Raw genomic sequence first — 20,311 nt, forward strand, 5'->3', positions numbered from 1 at the left:
GTTCTCCGAGTCGCGCATGCGCAGCCGCCCCGCCCCCGCCCCCGCCTCTGGGCCGCGGGTTGGTGGGTTTGGGTCACGTGGGCGCGCCTCGCCGCTTTCTCGCCGCAGGGGGCCAGCCCGCGGGCAGGGTTCCGGTTCGGTGGGTCGGAGATGACGGAGCCGGGCGCCTCTCCGGAGGACCCCTGGGTCAAGGCAAGCCCCGTGGGCGCGCACGCCGGCGAGGGGAGGGCGGGTCGGGCTCGTGCACGTAGGGGGTCCGGAAGACGAGGGGACTCCCTGAAGTCCCCAGAGCTACCCCCGCTCTCCGGGCCCCGGGGCTGCAGAGAAGACAGCTCTCACCCCGCGTGTGCCAAGGTGGGAAGACAACTGAGGCGTGTGCGCGCGGGTGTGAGGGGACGGGGCTGGAGGGCTGGGGGTGTGGAGTGGGCGGACGGGGTCCTGCCGAGGGGCGGCGCTCCCGCGGCCTAGCCACTCTTGGCTCTGGGGGAATCCTGCGGCTGCCCGCGCACCCCAGGGGTGGGTGGCTGTGTGTGTGTGTGTGTGTGTGTGTGTGTGTGTGTGTGTACGTGTACGTGTGTACACGCGCGCAGGGGCGGAGGTCTGACGGGCTTCTCCCTTGCTCGGTGCCGCAGGTCGAGTATGCGTACAGCGACAACAGCCTGGACCCCGGTGAGTGCATCCCCCACCGTCTTCAGCTCTGGAGGGACACTCCCATTTCAGCCCTATAGATTTAAGTGGCCTTGCCAGTCACACCTGAGCACAGTCCACTTGAGCTGAGCGGGCCTGAGCAGCGAGGGAGGAGGAGCTGGAGGGTGACACCTAGTTCCCTATGTCCTGGAGCAGGGACGTGATAGAAGTAGTGACAGCTGGTCACTCACCATCATCACGCCCAGATGCCACTTTGTGAGCCAGGAGGTATCACTGCAGGCCTGTGGAGCGGTGTAGCCACTAGGGACAGGAGCACTGCGGAATGGCACGACAGGAAGTGGGTGGCCCAGTATGGCTGGCTTTTGGGTTGAAGGGGAGAGGTCAGTATTTAAGGCCCAGGAAGCCATTATGCCCACAGGTGTCTGAGGGCCTAGCCGGACCCCCCCCCTCTATCCTACCCCGTAGTGACTGGGGCCTCTCTTTTCAGGGCTCTTTGTAGAAAGCACCCGCAAGGGGAGTGTAGTGTCCAGAGCTAACAGCATCGGTTCCACCAGTGCCTCTTCTGTCCCCAACACAGGTAGGCAGCAACGTCCCCCCCACTCCGGGGAACCAGATGTGCCTTCATTTTAGTATCTCTTCTAGACAGGGCAGCTCCAGCCATCCACGTGGAGGCGCTGGAACCCTAGTGCTAGAAGCAGGGTATCGCGCCACCTCTCACCTCATCTGGGATATTAGGTTCTTGTAGCTACCTGCCATCTCTGGGCACCAGGTTCTTCTTCCCAGCTGGGGAAAAGTGGGCTAGATGGGCCCCACTGGGCCCCAGAATGACCTCTTCCTGCCCCCAACTCTGAGCGTAGATGACGAGGACAGCGATTACCACCAGGAATCCTACAAGGAGTCCTACAAGGACCGGCGGCGGCGAGCACACACTCAGGCTGAGCAGAAGAGGAGGGATGCCATCAAGGTGATTGGGGAGGCCTGCGCCTCAGCCAGCGCAGGAGGGCGCTGCACACTTCAGATCCACTCTGCCTTGACCCCGTCAGGCAGTCCCAAGCAGGCTTGGGGGCAGCTAGTCTAGGCCCTGGACATGAACTTCTCCCTCCTTCCCACTCCCTTTGAGTGAGTGAGCATGGAACTTGGTATCATGGAAGGAAAACTTTGTGCCCATTTGTCTTAACCCCTCAGTTAAGGAACCCGTGTCCCCTGCTCTCTCCACAGAGAGGCTATGACGACCTGCAGACCATCGTCCCCACCTGTCAGCAGCAGGACTTCTCCATCGGCTCCCAGAAGCTCAGCAAGGCCATCGTTCTGCAGAAGAGTATGGCCAGGAGAGCACCGGAGGGCTTGGAGCCAAGGGGGCTGTGAAGGCTAGAGCGCCTCAGAGCCGCTTTTGGCCTGGCCCTGGTGGGATGGTTGTAACAGGAGAGGTGGGGTCTGGGGGAAGGGGAGACACAATCAGCCTGGTCCTTCTGGTTGTGCCCACGCCCTCTTCCCTCCCCCACTCCAGCCATTGACTACATCCAGTTTTTGCACAAGGAGAAGAAAAAGCAGGAGGAGGAGGTATCCACGCTACGCAAGGACGTCATGGCCCTAAAGATCATGAAAGTGTAAGGGGGGCGCTGGGCTGGGGGAACCAGGGCTTCTGGTTCTGAGGGGACTCTGAGGCCTCTTCAGTTCACGCCCTTCCCTTTGTTCAAAGGCCACATCACATACTATTCTCACTCTCATGTGGTAGGCAGGGCTCTATCCCAACTGTAGCGGATACTCTGGAAACGCCTGTGGGATTAATGAAGGGAAGGCCGGAGAGGGTGGGTCACCGCTTCTGACCTCGAAGCAGTATCTAGCTGATGTTAATACCTCCCCAAGGCTCTCCGGGAACCTCCTTCCCAGGGGAGCACGTCGGGTGGCGCTGTTACTCTTCCTGGGCCGGTGGAGCTGCTGCGGCCCCTGAGCCCTGGCCTGTTTGCTTTCAGGAACTACGAGCAGATCGTGAAGGCACACCAGGACAACCCCCATGAGGGGGAGGACCAGGTCTCTGACCAGGTGAAGTTCAACGTGTTTCAAGGCATCATGGACTCCCTCTTCCAGTCCTTCAATGCCTCTATCTCCGTGGCCAGCTTCCAGGAGCTGTCGGCCTGTGTCTTCAGCTGGATTGAGGAGCACTGTAAGCCTCAGGTACGGGGCAGCAGTGGACGTGGGGTTGGGGGTCTTCCCTCAGGCACAGTGGCCCAAGTGTTGTTTGTTCAGAGAGACAGGGTAGCAGGTTTTAGGTTTCTTGAGGATATTTCTACAGCTTTCAGTATTCTTGTTTCCCCCTTTGCCTTCTAGCCCAGTTTTTCCTGTTAAGGTTTCATTTGGCAAGGATTTGAGTACTCACTAATGCAAGGCCTAGCTCTTGGCCTTTGTTTCGCTCACATAGTGGCAAGTAATGGCAGCCTCAGGCACTCCTCCTCGGCCGCCCAGCAAGTAAGCCCCGATCACTTGCAGCAGACTTACTTGGGGTTTTTGGAAAGATTCCTGGCTGCCACCCCCAGGCCCACTAAAGTAGCTTTCCATGGGGTTTCTGATTATTCTTTGTAATGGAGAGTGTGTTAATGGTTGCACTGAGTCTTCAATTTTTTTTTTTTTTTTTTTTTTTTTTCCGGTACACAGGCCTCTCACTGTTGTGGCCTCTCCCGTTGTGGAGCACAGGCTCCGGACGCGCAGGCCCAGCGGCCACGGCTCACGGGCCCAGCCGCTCTGCGGCATGTGGGATCCTCCCGGACCGGGGCACGAACCCGTGTCCCCTGCATCGGCAGGCGGACTCTCAACCACTGCGCCACCAGGGAAGCCCCTGAGTCTTCAATTTTTGAGGCCTGGTTGTTTTTTCTGAGGCTTGACTTGTATCTGAGATTCTCACTTTTTTGTTTCCCAACAGTTTTTTAAATGTAATTTTTAAAAGTTACACTCCATTTACACTTATTACAAAAAACATTGGCTGCATTCCCCATGTTGTACAATACCTCCTTGCAGCCTTACACCCAGTAGTTTGTACCTCCCACTCCCCCACCCCAATACTGCCACTCAGCCCCACCCCCCACTGGTAACCACTAGCTTGTTCTCCGTATCTGTGAGTCTGCTGCTTTTTTGTTACATTCACTAGTTTGTTGTATTTTTTTAGATTCCACATATAAGTAATGTCGTACACTTATATGTGGAATCTTTCTCTGACTTATTTCACTTAGCATAATACCCTCCAAGTCCATCCATGTTGCTGCAGATGGTAGAATTTCGTTTTGCTTTTTGGCTGAGGAGTATTCGTGTGTGTGTGTGTGTGTGTGTGTGTGTGTGTGTGTGTGTGTGTGTGTGTGTGTGTGTGTGTGTGTGTGTGTGTGTGTGTGTCCATTCATCTTGGTTTTTTTGCAGGCTTTTTTTGGTACTTTTAAAAATTTTATTAAAGTACAGTTGATTTACAATGTTGTGTTAATTTCTGCTGTACAGGAAGGTGACTCAGTTATACATATATTCTTTTTCATATTCTTTTCCATTATGGTTTGTCACAAGATATTAAATATAGTTCCCTGTGCTCTACAGTGGGACCTTGTTGTTTATGCATCTATCCTATATACAGAAGTTTGCCTCTGCTAATCCCCAAGTCCCACTCCTTCCCTTCCCTACCTCCCCCACCCCCGCAGCCTCAAGGCTGTTCTGTGTGTCTGTGAGTCTGTTTCTGTTTCGTAGAGATGTTGATTTGTGTCATACTTAGATTCCACATATAAGTGATACCATATGGTATTTGTTTTTCTCTTTCTGATCTACTTTGCTTAGTATGATAATCTCTAGGTCCATCCATGTTGCTTCAAATGGCATTATTTCATTCTTTTTTTTATGGCTGAGTAATATTACATTGTATATATATACACCACATTTTCTTTATCCATTCACCTGTTGGTGGATGCTTAGGTTGCTTCTGTATCTTGGCAGTTGTAAATAATGCTGCTGGAACACTGGGGTTGCGTGTATCTTTTCGAATTAGTATGTGTGTTTTTTTTTTGGATATATACCCCGGAGTGGAATTGCTAGATCATATGGTAGTTCTGTTTTTAGTTTTTTGAGAAACCTCCATAATGTTTTCCACAGTGGCTGCACCAATTTACATTCCCACCAACAGGGTGCAAGGGTCCCCTTTCCTCCACATCCCCACCAGCATTTGTTATTTGTGTTCTTTTTGATGATTGCCATTCTCACAGATGTGAGGTGATACCTCATTGTGGGTTTTTTTTTTCTGGCTGCGCTGGGTCCATTGCGGCATGCGGGTTCTTCTTCATTGCAGTGCATGGGCTCAAGCTCACGGGCTCAGCAGTTGTGGCGCTTGGGCTTAGTTGCTCTGTGGCATGTGGGATCTTAGTTCCCCGACCAGATCTTACCCGCGTCCTCTGCATTGGAAGGTGGATTCTTAACCACTGGACCATCAGGGAAGTCCCTCGTTGTGGTTTTGATTTACATTTCTCTGATGATTCGCGATGTTGAGCATCTTTTCATGTGCCTGTTGGCCATCTGCATTTCCTCTTTGGAAAAATGTCTATTCAGTTCTGCCCTTTTTTTAAAAAATTTATTTTATTTTATTTATTTTTGGCTGTGTTGGGTCTTTGTTGTTGCTCGTGGGTTTTCTCTAGTTGCGGATAGCGGAGCTGCTCTTTGTTGCTGTGCGTGGGCCTCTCATTGTGGTAGCTTCTCTTGTTGCCGAGCACGGGCTCTAGGCGTCCAGGCTTCAGTAGTTGTGGCACACGGGCTTAGTTGCCCCATGTCTGCCCTTTTTTTTTTTTTTGCGGTACGCGGGTCTTTCACTGTTGTGGCCTCTCCCATTGCGGAGCACAGGCTCCGGACGCGCAGGCTCAGTGGCCATGGCTCATGGGCCCAGCCGCTCCACGGCATGTGGGATCTTCCTGGACCGGGGCACGAACCCGTGTCCCCTGCGTCGGCAGGCTGACTCTCAACCACTGCACCACCAGGGAAGCCCCCTGCTCATTTTTTAATCGGGTTGTTTTTTGTTTTTTGGCCACACCATGTGGCTTGCGGGATCTTAAGTTCCCCAACCAGGGATAGAACCCAGGCCAGAGCAGTGAAAGTGCCAAGTCCTAACCACTGGACTGCCAGGGAATTCCTTGGTTATTTTTTTGTTGCTGAGTTGTATGAGCTGTTTATATACGTTGGATATTAACCCCTTATCAGTTACATCATTTGCCAATATTTTCTCCTATTCAGTAGATTGTCCTTTCGTTTTGTCAATGGTTTCCTTTGCAGTGCAAAAGCTTTTAAGTTTAATTAGGTCCCATTTATTTTCACTTTAATTCCTTTAGATGGATCCAAAAAATATTGCTGCAGTTTATGAGTATTCTGCATATGTTTCCCTTTAGGAGTTTTATAGTATCCAGTCTTACATTTAGATCTTTAATCTATTTTACTTTTGTATATGGTGTGAGAAAATGGTCTAATTTCATTCTTTTACATGTAGCTGTACAGTTTTCCCAGCACCACTTACTGAACAGGCTGTTTTTTCTCCATTGTATTTTCTTGGCTCCTTTGTTGTAGATGAATTGACCATGAGTGTGTGGGTTTATTTCTGAGCTCTATATTCTGTTCCATTGATCTGTGTGTTTTTGTGCCAGTACCATACTGTTTTTTTGTTTGTTTATTTTTGGCTGCTTTGGGTCTTTGTTGCTGCGCACAAGCTTTCTCTAGTTGCGGTGAGTGGGGGCTACTCTTCATTGCGGTGCATGGGCTTCTCATTGCGGTGGCTTCTCTTGTTGTGGAGCACGGGCTCTAGGCGCGCAGGCTTCAGTAGTTGTGGCACGCAGGCTCAGTAGTTGTGGCTCGTGGGCTCTAGAGCGCAGGCTCAGTAGTTGTGGCACATGGGCTTAGTTGCTCCACGGCATGTGGGTTCTTCCTGGACCAGGGATCGAACCCGTGTCCCCTGCATTGGCAGGCAGATTCTTAACCACTGTGCCGCCAGGGAAGCCCACCATACTGTTTTGATTACTGTAGCTTTGCAGTATAGCCTGAAGCCAGGGAGCTTGATACCTCCAGCTCTGTTCTTCTTTCTCAAGATTATTTTGCCTATTCGGGTTCTTTGTCTTTCCATACAAATTTTAAAATTATTTGTTCTAGTTCTGTGAAAAATGCCATTGGTATTTTGACAGGGACTGCAATGAATCTGTAGATTGCCTTGGGTAGTATGGTCGTTATAACAGTATTGATTCTTCCAATCAAAGAACATGGTGTATCTTTCTATCTGTTTGTGTCATCTTCAATTACTTTCCATCAGAGTACAGGTCTTTTACCTCCTTAGGTAGGTTTATTCCTAGGTATTTTATTCTTTTTAATGTGATGGTAAATGGGATATTTTTCTTAATTTTTCTTTGATGCTTAAATGCAAGAGATTTCTGTACATTAATTTTATACCCTGCAACTTTACCAAATTCATTGCTGAGCTCTAGTAGTTTTCTGCTGACATCTTTAGGATTGTCCATGTTTAGTATTGTGTCAGCTGCAAACAGTGATATTTTATTTCTTCCTTTCCAATTTGGATTGCTTTTATTTCTTCTTCTCTGATTGCCATGGCTAGGGCTTCCAAAACTATGTTGAATAAAAGTGGTGAAAGTGGGCATCCTTGTCTTGTTTCTGATCTTAGAGGAAATGTTTTCAGCTGAAAGCATGTCCCAACATTTTTATTGTGAAACACTGTAAACATACTGCAGCACTGAGAGAATTTTATAATGAACATTCATATATCCCCCACCTAAAGTTTACCATTAACCTTTTTTGTATTTGCATTATCACATAGTAATGCATCTCTCCATCCCTGACTGACTCCATCCTGTTTTGGGGGCATTTGCAAACTGTAGACATCAGTGCTTCCCAGGTTTTTTGTTTTAACTGTACTCTAAAGAGTACACCTGGCTCAGGCAGGCATGACTGAGCGGCTCTGTGCCCTCCCTGAGCATGATCTCTCTCTTTCTCTGCTTCCCCTACCAGACCCTACGGGAGATTGTGATTGGTGTTCTACATCAATTGAAGAACCAGCTTTACTGACCAGCTCTTGGAACCTGCAGAACAGCCAACAAGAGGCCTTGAGTCTCCTACTTGGCCGTGGAGCCACTGGGCTTATGAGATTGGACTGTGACACTGCACACCAGTCAGCTGCTTTCTCCTCAGTGTTTGGCTCCCCAGCTCCCCGCTCCCCCTCAGCCCCATCTTCAGTGGGGCTGGGGAGGGGGGAAGGTTATTATGAAAGCTTTGATTAATTTATTATACTGACCATAGATCTCAAACCTACTTAGTCTTTCCCCCTCCCCATAGAAGTCCTCGGGATGGGGTCTGCTCTGGAAACCCTAAAAAGCTCCTGGCCTCTCCCTTTTTCTAAGCCTCAGATTTCTGCTCATATTTGGTAACTACTGTTTGCCTGTTTTGGTCTCTCTGGCAACATTTAGCCTGAGTTTGGCCATTTTGGCAGTAGTTGGATGGGAAGAAAGGAGTAAGGGAAAATACTCTCACAGCCATGAAAGGTGAAAGGTGGCCTCATGCCTAGGCTAGGGCTGCCTGGTCAGCCCAAGGTGAGGCCAGGGCTTTCTCTGGCCAGCTCAGGGCAGGGCTGCCAGGTTCCTGCCCTTGCCCCCTACTCTGGGTGGTGGAGGGAAGCAACCTCCTCACCCACTCCTGCCCTCTGTGTCCCCACAGGCAGTAGCACTGCACAGCAAAGTCAAATATGATGCAACACTACATATTAAATTTTTTAATTTTTCTAAACACCAACAATGCAATTTTGCTAAACTTACAATTTTGGAATATTGGCCTCAAGACCACTCCCAGGCTTTCTGTCAAGTGTATCTGGGTCTCTACCATCTCAGTGCTGCCTGCATTTCTCCCAGGACTTGGGGTGGGGTGACGGTGGGCAGAGAAGACTTTCTGAAGGTCTCCCGGAGTGGAAAGCCCCACAGAGTCCCGGGTGAGGCCCTGGGCTCCTTGAACGCTGTGCATAGTAGCCTCTCTCTGCTCTTGTCCCCCAGGCTCTCTTTGGCCTTCCTCAGGTTTGATATCTGGGAGGTTTGATTATCCAGAGGAAATTAAATATTTTTATATCAAATTATATTACAATAAATATTGCCAAATGCTTTCCTTTTGCATTGTTCCCCATCTAACTAACTGTTAAGTTCAGGCAGTCAAAACATGGATGATGAAATGAGTGAAACCATCCTCTCTGGGCCACCAGTGCTCCACCCAGTACCTCTGGTGTGTGCCCAAAAGTGGACAGCAGCAGGAACAACAAAAAAGCCGACCTAAACAAGGCAGCCAGTCCAGGACATCTCTGTTCCCAGGCCTGCCGGGGGGTCCTCAGGGATCTGGGAGCTTGAGGTTGTAATCTTCATCTGTCTCTATCCCAACTTCCTCCTGGGGCGGGGCAGCAAGACAAGTGAATGAGACCTCCCTGGACGCAGGCCCCAGAGAAGCAAGGAAGGGAGAACACCACTTACAAAAAACTGCTTCTTGCTCTTGGGGTATCCTTCAAGGATTGCATCAAACAGCTCTGTTGCCTGACAAGAAACAAAACCCTGCCCCCTTTCAGATGGGCAGTACTCGGCATGCCTGACAGGTCCCTGATACAGGGCGGCCCCGGTGGCTGCCGCTGTCCAGGGCCTGCCGAGAGTTCCCCCGCACTTACCATCCTCTTGCGCTTCCTCCACTCCTTGCAGTACCTCTGCCTCGCTCTGTACACCTAGACGGGGAAACAGGTTCCTCTGACCCCCTCAGCCCCACAGCAGCTGCTGGGGCCAACCCTCCTCACTTTGAACCTACACAGGCAGCCCTCCCTGCTCCCCACTTCCTCCCCACCCACCTGCTCTTTCTCTTCTGGAGTCACATGGTTGGTGGCAGCTTTGATGTTCTTCAGTCTCTCTGTGTAGCCAGCACATTCCTTCTTTAACTCCTGGATCTCTTTCTGCATCTCCGGTGTGGTCAGGGCACTAGTTAACTCCTTCAGCTCTAAAACCACATCCCCCGGAGAGGTCACTGGCTACCCTGAGGTAGGAGACCAGGCCTCCACCTTGCTCTGGGCTCTATACACAGGGTCCAGAATGGGTCCCATATTCTGGAAATCCTCGAGAGATTAAGGCTTACAGAATTGTCAGTTTATTCTAGTTTTCTTTCCTTCCCCATCTACAAATAGTTGAGGGGAATGAGTCTGAGTAGACTGTTAGCTGTAGTCAGTTAAAGCAGCAGAGTAAAGGGAAGTGTGGGAACCGTATACTGGTACTCACAGTAGGGAAGGCAAATGCCTGTCTTGCCCACTTGTCTTCAAAAGCCATTAGTTGTTAGACTGATTTTAAGGTAATGCCTATGACAGCCCAGCAAAAGGATCTTTGCTGCAAGAAGACAACACCGCAGTCAACAAACCCTTCACTTGGTAATTCCTGACCTCAGACTGACCCTGACACTAGGGGTACCTTCTGGGGGTTGCCCGGTCCTACCAGCCTCCATGTGGCGGCAGCTCTGCTGCAAGCTCTGCACCTTAGCAGTCAGGGCCACGATTTTGGCATCCAGGACTTGGAGGTCAGCATCACTGACCATGTCAAATTGTTCCTGCCAGAGACAAAAGGACAAATAGAAGCAGGCTGATGGGAGAAGCAAGAAGGGAACCCACATTTGGGAAGGCAACATTCATACACGAGAATCTGGGACTCCCCAGCCCTCCAGAGGGCCTGGGAAGACAGTGAGAGGGTACATTTTTTTTTGTGTGTGTGTGCGATACGCGGGCCTCTCACTGTTGTGGCCTCTCCCGTTGCGGAGCACAGGCTCCGGACGCGCAGGCTCAGCGGCCATGGCTCACGGGCCCAGCCGCTCCGCGGCATGTGGGACCTTCCCGGACCGGGGCATGAACCCGTGTCCCCTGCATCGGCAGGCGGACTCTCAACCGCTGCGCCACCAGGGAAGCCCCGAGAGGGTACTTTTGAGCAGTCATTCAGTTTAGTACCAGGCCACTCAAAAAGCTGTAAAAGAACAAGTTGAAACCTGATACTTGTCCTCAAGGGGTTTTGAGGTGCAGGATACTGAATAATAGGAGAGAAATATCTTTCAGGTTACTGGCAAAACCACTCACTGGGCTGAAGGAGTAAAGGAACATCCTCCTCAAGGTGATGATACCTAATTATGGGTTTCCACAATAGGAAGAATCTGGACAGGTGAAGAGGCGTGGTGGGAGGTATTTAGATAAAGGATACCAGTGAAGTCTGAGGAACCCCTCCCATGAGACCAGCAGCTAGAAAAGGCCTGTGCTGGGGCTCAGTGGGGTCTTGTCAGTGGTGATGGGAAGCAGAATGGAAAGGATGGGAAACCCAGCCCGGGCAGTTTGGACTCTACGTTCAGGTGAGGTAAACCATTAGGGCAGGAGGCAGCAAACTACAGCCTGCAGGCCAAATCCTGCCCGATGCATGTTTTAGAAAAAAATGTATGGAAACGTAGCCACATCCACTTGCTTACGTATTGTCCATGGCTGGTTTTGCTCTACAGTGGCAGACTTGAGTACTAGTGACAGTTGTGTAACTGGGACAAGAGACCATCTGACCTGCAAAGCATAAAAATATTAACTGGCCCTTTACAGAAAAACAAACCAAAAAAATGCCAACTTCTTTAAGGGATCTTCAATAGAGCAGTAATATAATGAAACCTATTTTAGGATAATTAGCCTTGACGGTGGATGTTAAATCCTGTGGGGTTACTGAGTAAAGGAAGATAAGAAATGGGGTCTGCCCCAGAACAGCTTCAGTTTTGTGAGGGAGACAAGTGAAAAGACAATTACAATAGAGTATGCCTCAAAAGAGGTAAGTGCCCGAAGAAGGCAGTTAGCTCATAGCATTCAGGGAAGGTTTCTGGAGGTGATGCCTGCGTGAAATCCTAAGGGATGAGTAAGAGTTAGCCGGGTGAACAGAAAGAAGGGACTCAAAAACTCTGAGCAGAGGAAGGACAATGAGCAAAGGCCACAGGAGTAAAACACATCTAAATGGTCTAGTATTGATGAATGGAGAAATAACAGGGACAGGAGAAGCTAGAGGCAGGCTGCGGCCAGGTCTCCAAGTGCCTTTTATCTGTTCTAGGGAGCACTAGAGTTTTCAGTAAGGAAACGGCATGACTAGATTTGTACGTACATAGATTATTTTGGCTGCAATGTTTAAGATATGTTTAAGGAGGCCAGGAGTTAGGAGGATATTGCAGTAGATGAGGAGCACCTAAACTAGAGCAGTGGTGGCAGCTGAAAAAGGAGAGGATGGATTCAAGAAGAGGAAAACAACTGGACTTGATGGCTGACTAGGCACGTGAAATAAGGGAAATTAAGAGTGATTCCCCGGGACTTCCCTGGTGGCGCAGTGGTTAAGAATCTGCCTAACAATGCAGCGGACACCGGTTTGATCCCTGGTCCAGGAAGATCCCACGTGCCACGGAGCAACTAAGCCCGTGCGCCACAACTACTGAGCCTGCACTCTAGAGCCCACGAGCCACAACTACTTAAGTCTACGCACCTAGAGCCTGTGCTCCACAACAAGAGAAGCCACCGCAATGAGAAGCCCACACACCGCAACAAAGAGTAGCCCCCACTCGCCGCAACTAGAGAAAGCCCGCACGCAGCAATGAAGACCCAATGCAGAAATAAACAAATGAATGAATGACTCCAGAGACTTCCCTGGTGGTCCAGTGGTTAAGAATCCGCCTTCCAATGCAGGGGATGGGGGTTCGATCCCTGGTCAGGGAACTAAGATCCCACGTGTCCCACGTGCGGGTGGGCGGGGGGCAATTAAGCCCCCCACCGCAACTAAGACCCAATGCAGCCAAAATAAACAAACAAAAAAAGAATGACTCCCCAGTCTCTGGCCTGGGTGAAGAGTGATTCCATTAAGGGAGAAGAATACAAGAGGAGCCAGTTTAGGGGAGAGATGAGGCATCCTACTTTGGCAATATTGATTCTGAATGGCCTGAAAGGCATCCAGGTGGAGGGGTCTGAGCTGGAGATACAAAGTTACTGTCACATGTGTTTACGGAAGGGGGTGGAGACAGAAGGAAAATAATTTGGAAGACGGTGGTTCTCATCTAGATGACTGGGAATAAGAACTTCCAAGGATAAATGGACCTCGATAGCAACAACTCAGGATCTTCTGTCCTCTATCATATTTCAAGTCTGGAAATCTCGTGAAGTTTGGATGACAGCAAAGGGGGTCCACACTTTGACTTAAAGGCTGGCTGGGACCCTTTTATTGGCCTAAGACCGGTGAATTTCACAGGATGCGTCAATTCTCCCGAAGAGAGTTCATACCAGGGACTGATTCACCTAATGCCGGACTCTCACACACATGCTAATCTGCGCGTTGCCCTCACCTGGTCAGCAAAGTATATCTTCTGCTTGCCGTACATCTTCTCTTTGATCTTGCCTTGTTGGGCCAGCTGGTCCAGCGCCTTCACCACCGCCTGGCAGAGGGGAGGGGGCGGAGAAATCGGGGGAGTGACTTCGGGCCGGGCTGGGGAATGTCACCAATGATGCGGGAAGCGCCCGAAGAGGCTTAGGAAGCCCAAGGCTAGAATGGCAGCCTCGGGAGGGGAGGAACACAGGCTGATTCAAGGAGTCCTAGGGGAGGAATCCCAGGAGAGGGTCCTCACCGCCTTGCCCAGTCCGTGTTCCCGCTGCAGGTTCCCGAACACGTCCTGGGCGCTGTACGGCCGGTTCTGCTCCTGTAGGTACCTCAGCAGGATCCCGGAGGCTACGGAGAGAGACGAGGCGGGGAGGGGCTCCCTCAACCGACCCCTGCCCGCCCTCCTCCCAGGTCTCCCGGCGCCCACGGCCGTTACCTCCCGCCACGGCTTCCGCCCGGCCTTTACTCATGTTTTTTACCGCCACCGAACTCCGAAAGCCGGAAGTGGAAGTTGCTCGGGGCAACGGCTCCTTCCGGCGATGGGCCGGGCTGGCCTCAAGTGGTGATTGGCGGAGGGAAGCCTTCGCGAGAGGCGGAGCAGCCCTTCCCGGACACCGTAGTTCAGCTCGGCCGGGAACTCGGGCGCCCACGTCTCGCCCGCCGGGTCCCGGTCTCTGCCGGGGAGGCGGGGCGCGCGCTTCGAACCTCTCCCTTACTCCCCTCGGAACCAGGGCTGTAGGGAATCACGCGCTGAAGTTTCGGGACCCAGTTCTAGCGGCCGCTGAGCACTCGTGACCTTGAACTGGGCTGAGTATTCGAACGGAAAGAAACCTCACATCACCTCCCGCTGGGCAAGCGACTTGCTCAAGGTCACAGGGCTCGTTACCTACGGACGTGTCCCCTCCCACGGCGCAAACCTTTCAGTCGGTTTTTCTCATTTTTTTGTAAAACGGCAACAAGAGGTGTTTGCAGGAGGGGGTTATGAAGACAATAGAAGGGGTAAGCGCCCTGGAGAGAATAACCCTGCCTTAATCTAACCGTTACCGGGCTTCGCACACAGAGGGCGCTCAGCACATGCTGTGGTTGAAGGTAGGGTTGGGAGGGGGCTGCTCTTAAGCCACAATGCTTGTAGAAGTTTCCTCTTGGCCGAGACAATCTTATGGCAACACCTGGCAGGTGCTTTCCATTCCTGCCCACATCGGCCAATGGGACAAAGCCTGAAATAAGTATTTCTAGTTTCTGAGGTCAACTGAAGGCCAAAGAGCAGCTGTTGAGTTGCAGGTTCAAACAATTCAGAGGGGCATGGTGCTGCTTTTTAAAGCTTCTATTACTTAAAATCTAACTAGCCATTGAAACCTGTGCTTGTCTTCACACGTTTAGGGGACGGTATCAAGAATTAGAAATGATGGAACTGCGGGCTAGATGCCAGCCAAGAGTGCCGGTTATGCTCACATCTGGGCTCTCCTGGAGAGGGGAAGTAGCCTCCCACCATGGTGATTGTTCTGGCCATCACAAGGAAATACAGGGATGGGCAGGTGGGTCCCTCACACGTGGGCTTCCTCTTTTGAGGCTATCACCCCCTCAATATCATCTCAGATTAACAAGACCTATCAAAGGATAAGGCACCATTCAGCATCCGTCTCTTAAAAGACTGTTCTCATACAAGATTTATTCCCCAGCACCCCTCCCTCCCTCATCCCCATCCCAATTCACAGTGGAGGACTAAGGAGATTCAGAGCAGGATCCGCGGGTACAAGAAACACCTTCCAAAGATTTTGCTCTCCTTCCTTCCCTCCCTCTTGCCAATTCCCAAGGCCCGAAGCTAAACACACTCATGCAAACACACAAAGTCCCACTCCTTTCCCACACCTCCTGTTTTTTCCCACATCAGAGCTCACTTGTAAGACATCTGGGCTCTGGGAAGAGAGAAGGTATCCGAAGTCTGTTTGAGAACACTGAAGTGGGGAGAGGTCGTTATCCTAACCTTCCACAAAGGGAAGTGACTATGAATCAGACACCTAGCTCTTCTCCCTTCTCACCGTTGACTGTTTTCACTCCTTGGCCTCTACCTTGTCCATCAACCAAGAGCAAACATGTTAGCACACTCCCACCTGCAGCACGTGAAAATGGGCTCTGTCCAACATCCCTCACCCAGCTACAGGGGTGTTGGGGGAGTGGTCCCTGAGGATCAGCAAAGGGTTAATGCAGAGGGAAAGAGGACAGAAGAGTTCAGCTTGAGCTCTGACTGGGGAGGCACAGGTCTAGAACTAATGAGCTTTTTAAATTTTTGTCTCACATGATTTTATTAGGGGCAGAACAGATACCCTTTACAGGGGTCTCTGCTGATTATAGACACATTCTTGCTAACTGGGCTCATCCTTAAAAGAAGCCCTGCCAAACTGGGAAGGAGTTGAAAACAAAATTATTAAAGGAGCTGAACAAGGAGTCAGAAGAGCTGGTGCCAGAAGAGCTGGTGGCTCCTGGGACGAACGCCACTGAGCCGTTTGTAAAGTGCTACGCTGACACTGCCCATGTGGGATTACTGCTTCTCCAAAGGAGGAGCAGGGGAAGGAACAGGAACATGGAAATGGGTATGGTATGGTATTGCTTTGCTCACTGCTCAGGCTGACGGGCAAATGGAGCCAGGGGTTAGCAGCACCAAAAATAACCAGGCAGCTCCAAAAGATTCAGTGAGACCATGAGATATAGAGGCACTCACCCTCCCAGCCAGCTGACCCCATGGCCCAAAGTAATGTGGAAGAGGCCCACCCCCACCTCACGTTCACATTCTTAAATTTCACAAGCAATATTTTGGAGCACTGGAGGTTAGGCCTCAAGAAATGAGGACGGGCTGGGGCAGAGGGAACAGGCCTGCTCTGCAGAACCAAAGGACAAGCTTGCTTAGAAAAAGGCAAAATCAAAGCATGGCTTAGCAGAAGAGGAAGATGACAGTGTAACTCTCCCAGCTGCCTGACTTGGAGCTCTCGGGAGATGATACAGGGAGGAAGGAAGGAAGGGATCTATCACTGAGGGCTTCTGAGCACCCACACTTAGAAGCACACAGCAGCATCCCCTCAAAAGGGAACCAATACCCCTGACTACTTTGTTCCCCCAAAATACCACCATCCTGATGGAGAGACGTGTCCCTCAGGGGAGCACATTCTCACTTCAGTGACTTGAGCTCAGAAATCAGTGTCCAGCTGGTAGCAGAGGAGTGAGTATCCTGTCTCATCAGGCCTCTGAGCATCTGCCAGGCTACTGAGCAAACACATATAATTCAAGGGCTGGGACCTGGGTTCCTCCCTTGCCCCTTCACCTTAAGTGGAATGGGGAGCAAAAAAAACCTAAACCACAATGACCCCCAAGGGGAGTCTCTGCCTCAGTGGCTCCTGGAACTGGCAGGGTCCAGCTGATTCAGCTCCGACTGGTCCAGAAGTTCAAAGTCATCCCCCTCAGCGTCAGTGTCCAGGTCTGAACTGGGGGCCCGGAGGACACCTCTCGTGGTTCTCCGGGGAGGTAGGCCAGCAGGGCCTGGCTGGGAGGCCCCTGACAGGGCCAGCTGGATCATGCCCTGGGAGACCAGGCTAGCAAGGTTGCTGGTGAGGTTGGATCCTGCAGGCAGGGCGCCAAGCAAAAGCTCCGGCCGTGCAGCCTCATCCCGGCTGGCAGGGGGGCCCTGAGGCTCCTCGGCCCCTGGTGGGGAACGGTACATCAAGCTGGGCATCCCGATGCTGGTATCGTCCTCATCATCCAGGCCAGCAGGGTCCACATTAATGGAAGGAAAGTCTGGAAGGTCTCTGGCAAAGGATTCCTCTGGATCACTGTGACCATCTAGGTCTGGGAGAACAGAGGAGTGTCTGAGACACGGCAACTGCCTGGCCTTCCTGCGCCCCAGCCCCACCAAGTCATCTCCAAGTAACCAGATGTTTCCACCCTGGATTTCTGGCACTGGTCAGCTTTCCCCCTCCACTTATAGACTGCTGTGACCTCTACTGGCCAGAGAACTCCCCCTTTCTTCCTCTGCTATGTCCCCCATAAGCTGAGAATCTGAGGCCACTAAGGGACTGAGGATTTCTAGGAGAGTAGCAGTGCCATCGGGCTGGAGCCATACCCCTGCTCTGCCACTGATCCACAGCTCAGAAAACAGGAAAAGCGGGGGCAGTGTCCCCGCTGCCCGGGAAGCTGAGAGGCAACAGTCAGGGCCAATGTCAACTTGGCTCCAAGGTTCCTCTACCTTCAGAGCCTTCTGTTAGAGGTGTCTGGCCCCGTGAAAGATTGAATGTGCCGTTGTCTGTACAGGAGACCTCAGCATCCGAGTGCTCAGAGTCTGTGATGGCCAATTCCCTGGCAACAGTAGAATCATCGAGCTTAGGAAAAGAAAAGACCAACACGCCTGAAGAGATGGTGCCATTAGAAACAAGCGCAGTTCCCCAGTTACAGCTTCACCAGTGAGCCGGCCCTAAAGGCTGCCCTAAGGCCAACGGTGCAACCAGGCATGCATGGGGACTTGAGTCAAAATCTTGACCCCTTTTAGGCTGCTCCCCCAGGGAAAACACCCTTTTTCCTCAGTCTTGAGCACAGGAAGGAAAGCAGTCTTGGGTGTCAACCAGCCACTGACTCTTAAGCAAATAATTGATCCAGAGAATACTTTTCACGGGTGGCCAGGAGGATACACACATTGCCTGACCTAAGGCAAGCTGGGCTGTTTAAAAGTGATCACGCCAGTTGCAGAAGTTCTGCCATGATGGCAGGGGTTAAAAGGAGGCATGGAAGAGGGCGTGCTGGTCACCAGGCTCAAACTGAGATTCTACATACGAAGTCCCTATATAAAGCTAGCTTCTCTCCTCACTGCTCTTGGGGCAGTGAGGTCCTTGGAAAGGGGCAAGAAGCTGGGTCCCTGGAGAGCCCACAGGGAGCTTGAAAACCTGGTTACTGTCTAAACATGAGTGCCGGATGGTTAAAAAGGAGCTAAAAAAAAAACTGGCCAGTGATGCAGCTCCCCCACCCAAGATACCTGAGGACAGAAGGCAGCAAGCTCCTCTTCACTGTCACTGTGGTTGTCTCCAGCGCGTTCTGGGTGTAGACCTCTGCGGCGCACTGTGTGGAAAGAGCAAGAACGCCTTGACACCTTCCCTTGAGGGGAAACCCCTGCCCCTTCTGGATTTCAAAGGCATAAAATCAGAACACGAGAATGAACCCCCTAGGCCTACATAACAACGCCTGAGGGAGGAGCTGCTGAGCCTAAGTGGCAAGGTAAGCTGATAACACAGGAGAAAGATCTCTCTTCCAACATCCCTCCCTTTTTGTTCTGGTCAGATGATCAACTACCAGGCCTGTCAACAACTCTCAGGATCAGCTGGGGACAGACCAGATGTCAATGTGTAAAGCGGACACTGTCACAGAGAGGGCAAAGGGAGATGCCCCACCTGGGCTGAATCAGCCTTTTGAGGACTGGTACTATTCGACTGGCTGCGTCAGGGAGAGCTGGGCCTTGGTGCCCATGTGCAGGGCTCTTAGAAGGCCAGGGTTTAATGAAAACCCAACCTGACCATACCACAGAAGAGAGGGAAAAGTTCGCACGACTGTCACTCGTGTGTTGGAGGATCCTGGGCTAGTACACTTCTGGCTTCTGAAGCCAGTTTTAAATCTCTTTTGGAAGGCAGCTTTCAGTACTGAATGTAGGCCGAGCTTAGGAGTTTGAAAGACCTGCTCTGCCATTTACTAACCGTGAGCCTCCGTTTCCTCAACCAGAAAAAGATAATACCACCCTCTTCTCAAGGTTGTTATAAACGTTAAATAAGACAACGTATGCAGAGCAGTCAGCACACAGGACGTGATTCATAAAAAGAAGCTAACACTGGGAATATCTTCACTGTCTGTCTTTTAGTTGACTTGGGAGAACTTTTCTTGTTATTTGTTTAAAATGGGAGCGTCTAGAATTCCAAACGGGAAAAACTAGTAAGCCTGCATAGACTTCCCTGGAATAGAAGGTCACTTTTACCACCAACCCCCTACACACCAACCACATCCCACTTCTCCATGTTCAAGGACCTATTATGTCAGACCTACGGGCTTCTCCTTCTCCTCCCCAAATTGTCCAAGTGGAAGGAAGCTTCCCCTTGACACTTACATTGTCTCTCTCTCTGCTTGGACATCATGTAGCCACGGACACTGAAGTCCAGCCGCTGCAGAGCTGGCTTCAGCCGTACATACACTCGATCCCACAGTCGGTGGTACACAGCAAGGGGCCACATCATGACAGTGACAACTGAGAGGAGTGGGAAAGAGTGGCAAAATGGAGAAAGGGCTGCGTGAAACAGTCCTGACGGTCCCTCTGCTATCGTGTCCTTAGGGCTTGGACACAACACATTCTAGTTCTGCTGGTCACCTTCACGGATGTGAAGGTTCCGGAGGGCAGAGACTTCTGCGGTCACCTACAGGGCTGTGCAGAGCAGAGTACGCTGCTGACACATCGAGGGCAGAGCCAGGCAGTGCTGTCACTCGCATATGGGTGTTGCTGAGCCATAAATACGGCCAAATGGTAACAATGCCTCAGCAAATACACAACAAATCATGTGAGCTTCTGGTATATAATGGCCAGGGCCATCACTACTCAGTTCTTCCAGTCTCAAGCAGACAGAGTTCATGCCAATATGAAGCAACTAAATTTACAGAACTGTGCTCCAGGGGGAAAAAAAGTGCTCCAGGGTAAACAGAACCTAGTAGGGGATCCCCTAAATAGAGGATCCCCTAAGTGTTATGTTCTACTGTTATACAATACACTGACTCTAAAAATTCCCTCCTGAAATAGGGACAGACAGTCCTTTATAGCTGGTAACACAATATATGTTAGTGGACCCTCATCAGTTTCTAAAGCTGACTTGGTAAGAAAAGGACTTTATATGGGGGGAGCCTGATACAGGTAAGAAGAAAGATACTTTCATGACACTAAACAGGACATGAAAATATAAAAAGGTCATTTCCTGGAGAACCAAATTATAAAAGTCCTCTCCCTAAACCCAGAGTTAGCTATGGCTGGAAAAGCTATGGGTAGGGTAAGCTTGTGGGGGAGGTATATACCATACTTACGAATTAAGTAGGAGAGCAGGAGCCCAGGGATGTAGCGGCCCAAGACAGCCAAAAAGGTCAGTATCCCACAGCTCAGCAAGCAGAACTGGGGGTGTCAGGAAACAGTATTAAGCTTCTGCTATACGGCAGGGGACTGGGTTGGG

The 20,311-nt window shown here is 51.0% G+C and overlaps 3 protein-coding genes across 11 annotated transcripts in view; 1 reads left to right on the plus strand and 2 right to left on the minus strand.

Moving 5' to 3' along the window:
• Positions 1-80: 80 nt before the first annotated feature.
• Positions 81-8,812, plus strand: MLX (MAX dimerization protein MLX). 3 transcript variants are annotated; one of them, XM_060081436.1, is made up of 8 exons: positions 81-354; positions 633-669; positions 1,136-1,225; positions 1,506-1,612; positions 1,867-1,966; positions 2,156-2,255; positions 2,622-2,823; positions 7,663-8,812. In XM_060081436.1, the coding sequence occupies exons 1-8, from the start codon at positions 151-153 to the stop codon at positions 7,717-7,719; spliced, it is 897 nt and encodes a 298-aa protein (XP_059937419.1). In that variant the 5' UTR covers positions 81-150; the 3' UTR covers positions 7,720-8,812. The 3 variants fall into 3 exon arrangements, with proteins under 3 accessions (XP_059937419.1, XP_059937420.1, XP_059937421.1); XM_060081437.1 differs by having other exon boundaries at positions 81-192; positions 7,663-8,811; XM_060081438.1 differs by lacking the exon at positions 1,136-1,225 and having other exon boundaries at positions 81-192; positions 7,663-8,811.
• PSMC3IP (PSMC3 interacting protein) lies at positions 6,630-13,574 on the minus strand. 5 transcript variants are annotated; one of them, XR_009530391.1, is made up of 9 exons: positions 13,516-13,574; positions 13,327-13,427; positions 13,048-13,137; positions 10,152-10,263; positions 9,521-9,666; positions 9,347-9,400; positions 9,159-9,236; positions 8,964-9,075; positions 6,630-7,263 (listed from the first exon to the last, which is right to left on the minus strand). XR_009530391.1 is itself a non-coding variant. In XM_060081441.1 (8 exons), the coding sequence occupies exons 1-7, from the start codon at positions 13,547-13,549 to the stop codon at positions 9,202-9,204; spliced, it is 579 nt and encodes a 192-aa protein (XP_059937424.1). In that variant the 5' UTR covers positions 13,550-13,574; the 3' UTR covers positions 7,366-9,075; positions 9,159-9,201. The 5 variants fall into 5 exon arrangements, 3 of the variants coding, with proteins under 3 accessions (XP_059937424.1, XP_059937422.1, XP_059937423.1); XR_009530392.1 differs by lacking the exon at positions 6,630-7,263 and adding an exon at positions 7,316-7,333; XM_060081441.1 differs by lacking the exon at positions 6,630-7,263 and having other exon boundaries at positions 7,366-9,075; positions 9,159-9,243.
• Positions 13,575-14,754: 1,180 nt separating this feature from the next.
• The window catches only part of RETREG3 (reticulophagy regulator family member 3), a 57,955-nt gene continuing 52,398 nt past the window's right edge, over positions 14,755-20,311 (minus strand). For all 3 annotated transcript variants that reach the window (XM_060081818.1, XM_060081816.1, XM_060081817.1), the window contains 5 exons: positions 20,169-20,253; positions 19,210-19,347; positions 18,094-18,176; positions 17,314-17,446; positions 14,755-16,916 (listed from right to left, as the gene is read on the minus strand). In XM_060081818.1, the coding sequence (XP_059937801.1) occupies positions 16,459-16,916; positions 17,314-17,446; positions 18,094-18,176; positions 19,210-19,347; positions 20,169-20,253 (897 nt within the window). In that variant the 3' untranslated portion in view covers positions 14,755-16,458. The remainder of the gene's footprint in view (positions 16,917-17,313; positions 17,447-18,093; positions 18,177-19,209; positions 19,348-20,168; positions 20,254-20,311) is intronic.

This window comes from Mesoplodon densirostris, chromosome 18 (genome assembly GCF_025265405.1).
Source record: "Mesoplodon densirostris isolate mMesDen1 chromosome 18, mMesDen1 primary haplotype, whole genome shotgun sequence".
NCBI lineage: Eukaryota > Metazoa > Chordata > Mammalia > Artiodactyla > Ziphiidae > Mesoplodon > Mesoplodon densirostris.

What these genes read in the sequence shown, in the direction of transcription:
- MLX (XM_060081436.1), top strand. Translation starts at nt 151, where the DNA reads ATGACGGAGCCGGGCGCCTCTCCGGAGGACCCCTGGGTCAAGGCAAGC. An exon ending in CTCACCCCGCGTGTGCCAAG is followed by an intron (nt 355 to 632) that starts GTGGGAAGACAA and finishes TCGGTGCCGCAG; the next exon opens with GTCGAGTATGCGTACAGCGA. An exon ending in GCCCTAAAGATCATGAAAGT is followed by an intron (nt 2,256 to 2,621) that starts GTAAGGGGGGCG and finishes GTTTGCTTTCAG; the next exon opens with GAACTACGAGCAGATCGTGA.
- PSMC3IP (XM_060081439.1), bottom strand. Translation starts at nt 13,549, where the DNA reads ATGAGTAAAGGCCGGGCGGAAGCCGTGGCGGGAG. An exon ending in CTGCCGCCACATGGAGGCTG is followed by an intron (nt 9,667 to 10,151) that starts GTAGGACCGGGC and finishes ATGTGGTTTTAG; the next exon opens with AGCTGAAGGAGTTAACTAGT. An exon ending in GGAGGAAGCGCAAGAGGATG is followed by an intron (nt 9,237 to 9,346) that starts GTAAGTGCGGGG and finishes GAAAGGGGGCAG; the next exon opens with GGTTTTGTTTCTTGTCAGGC.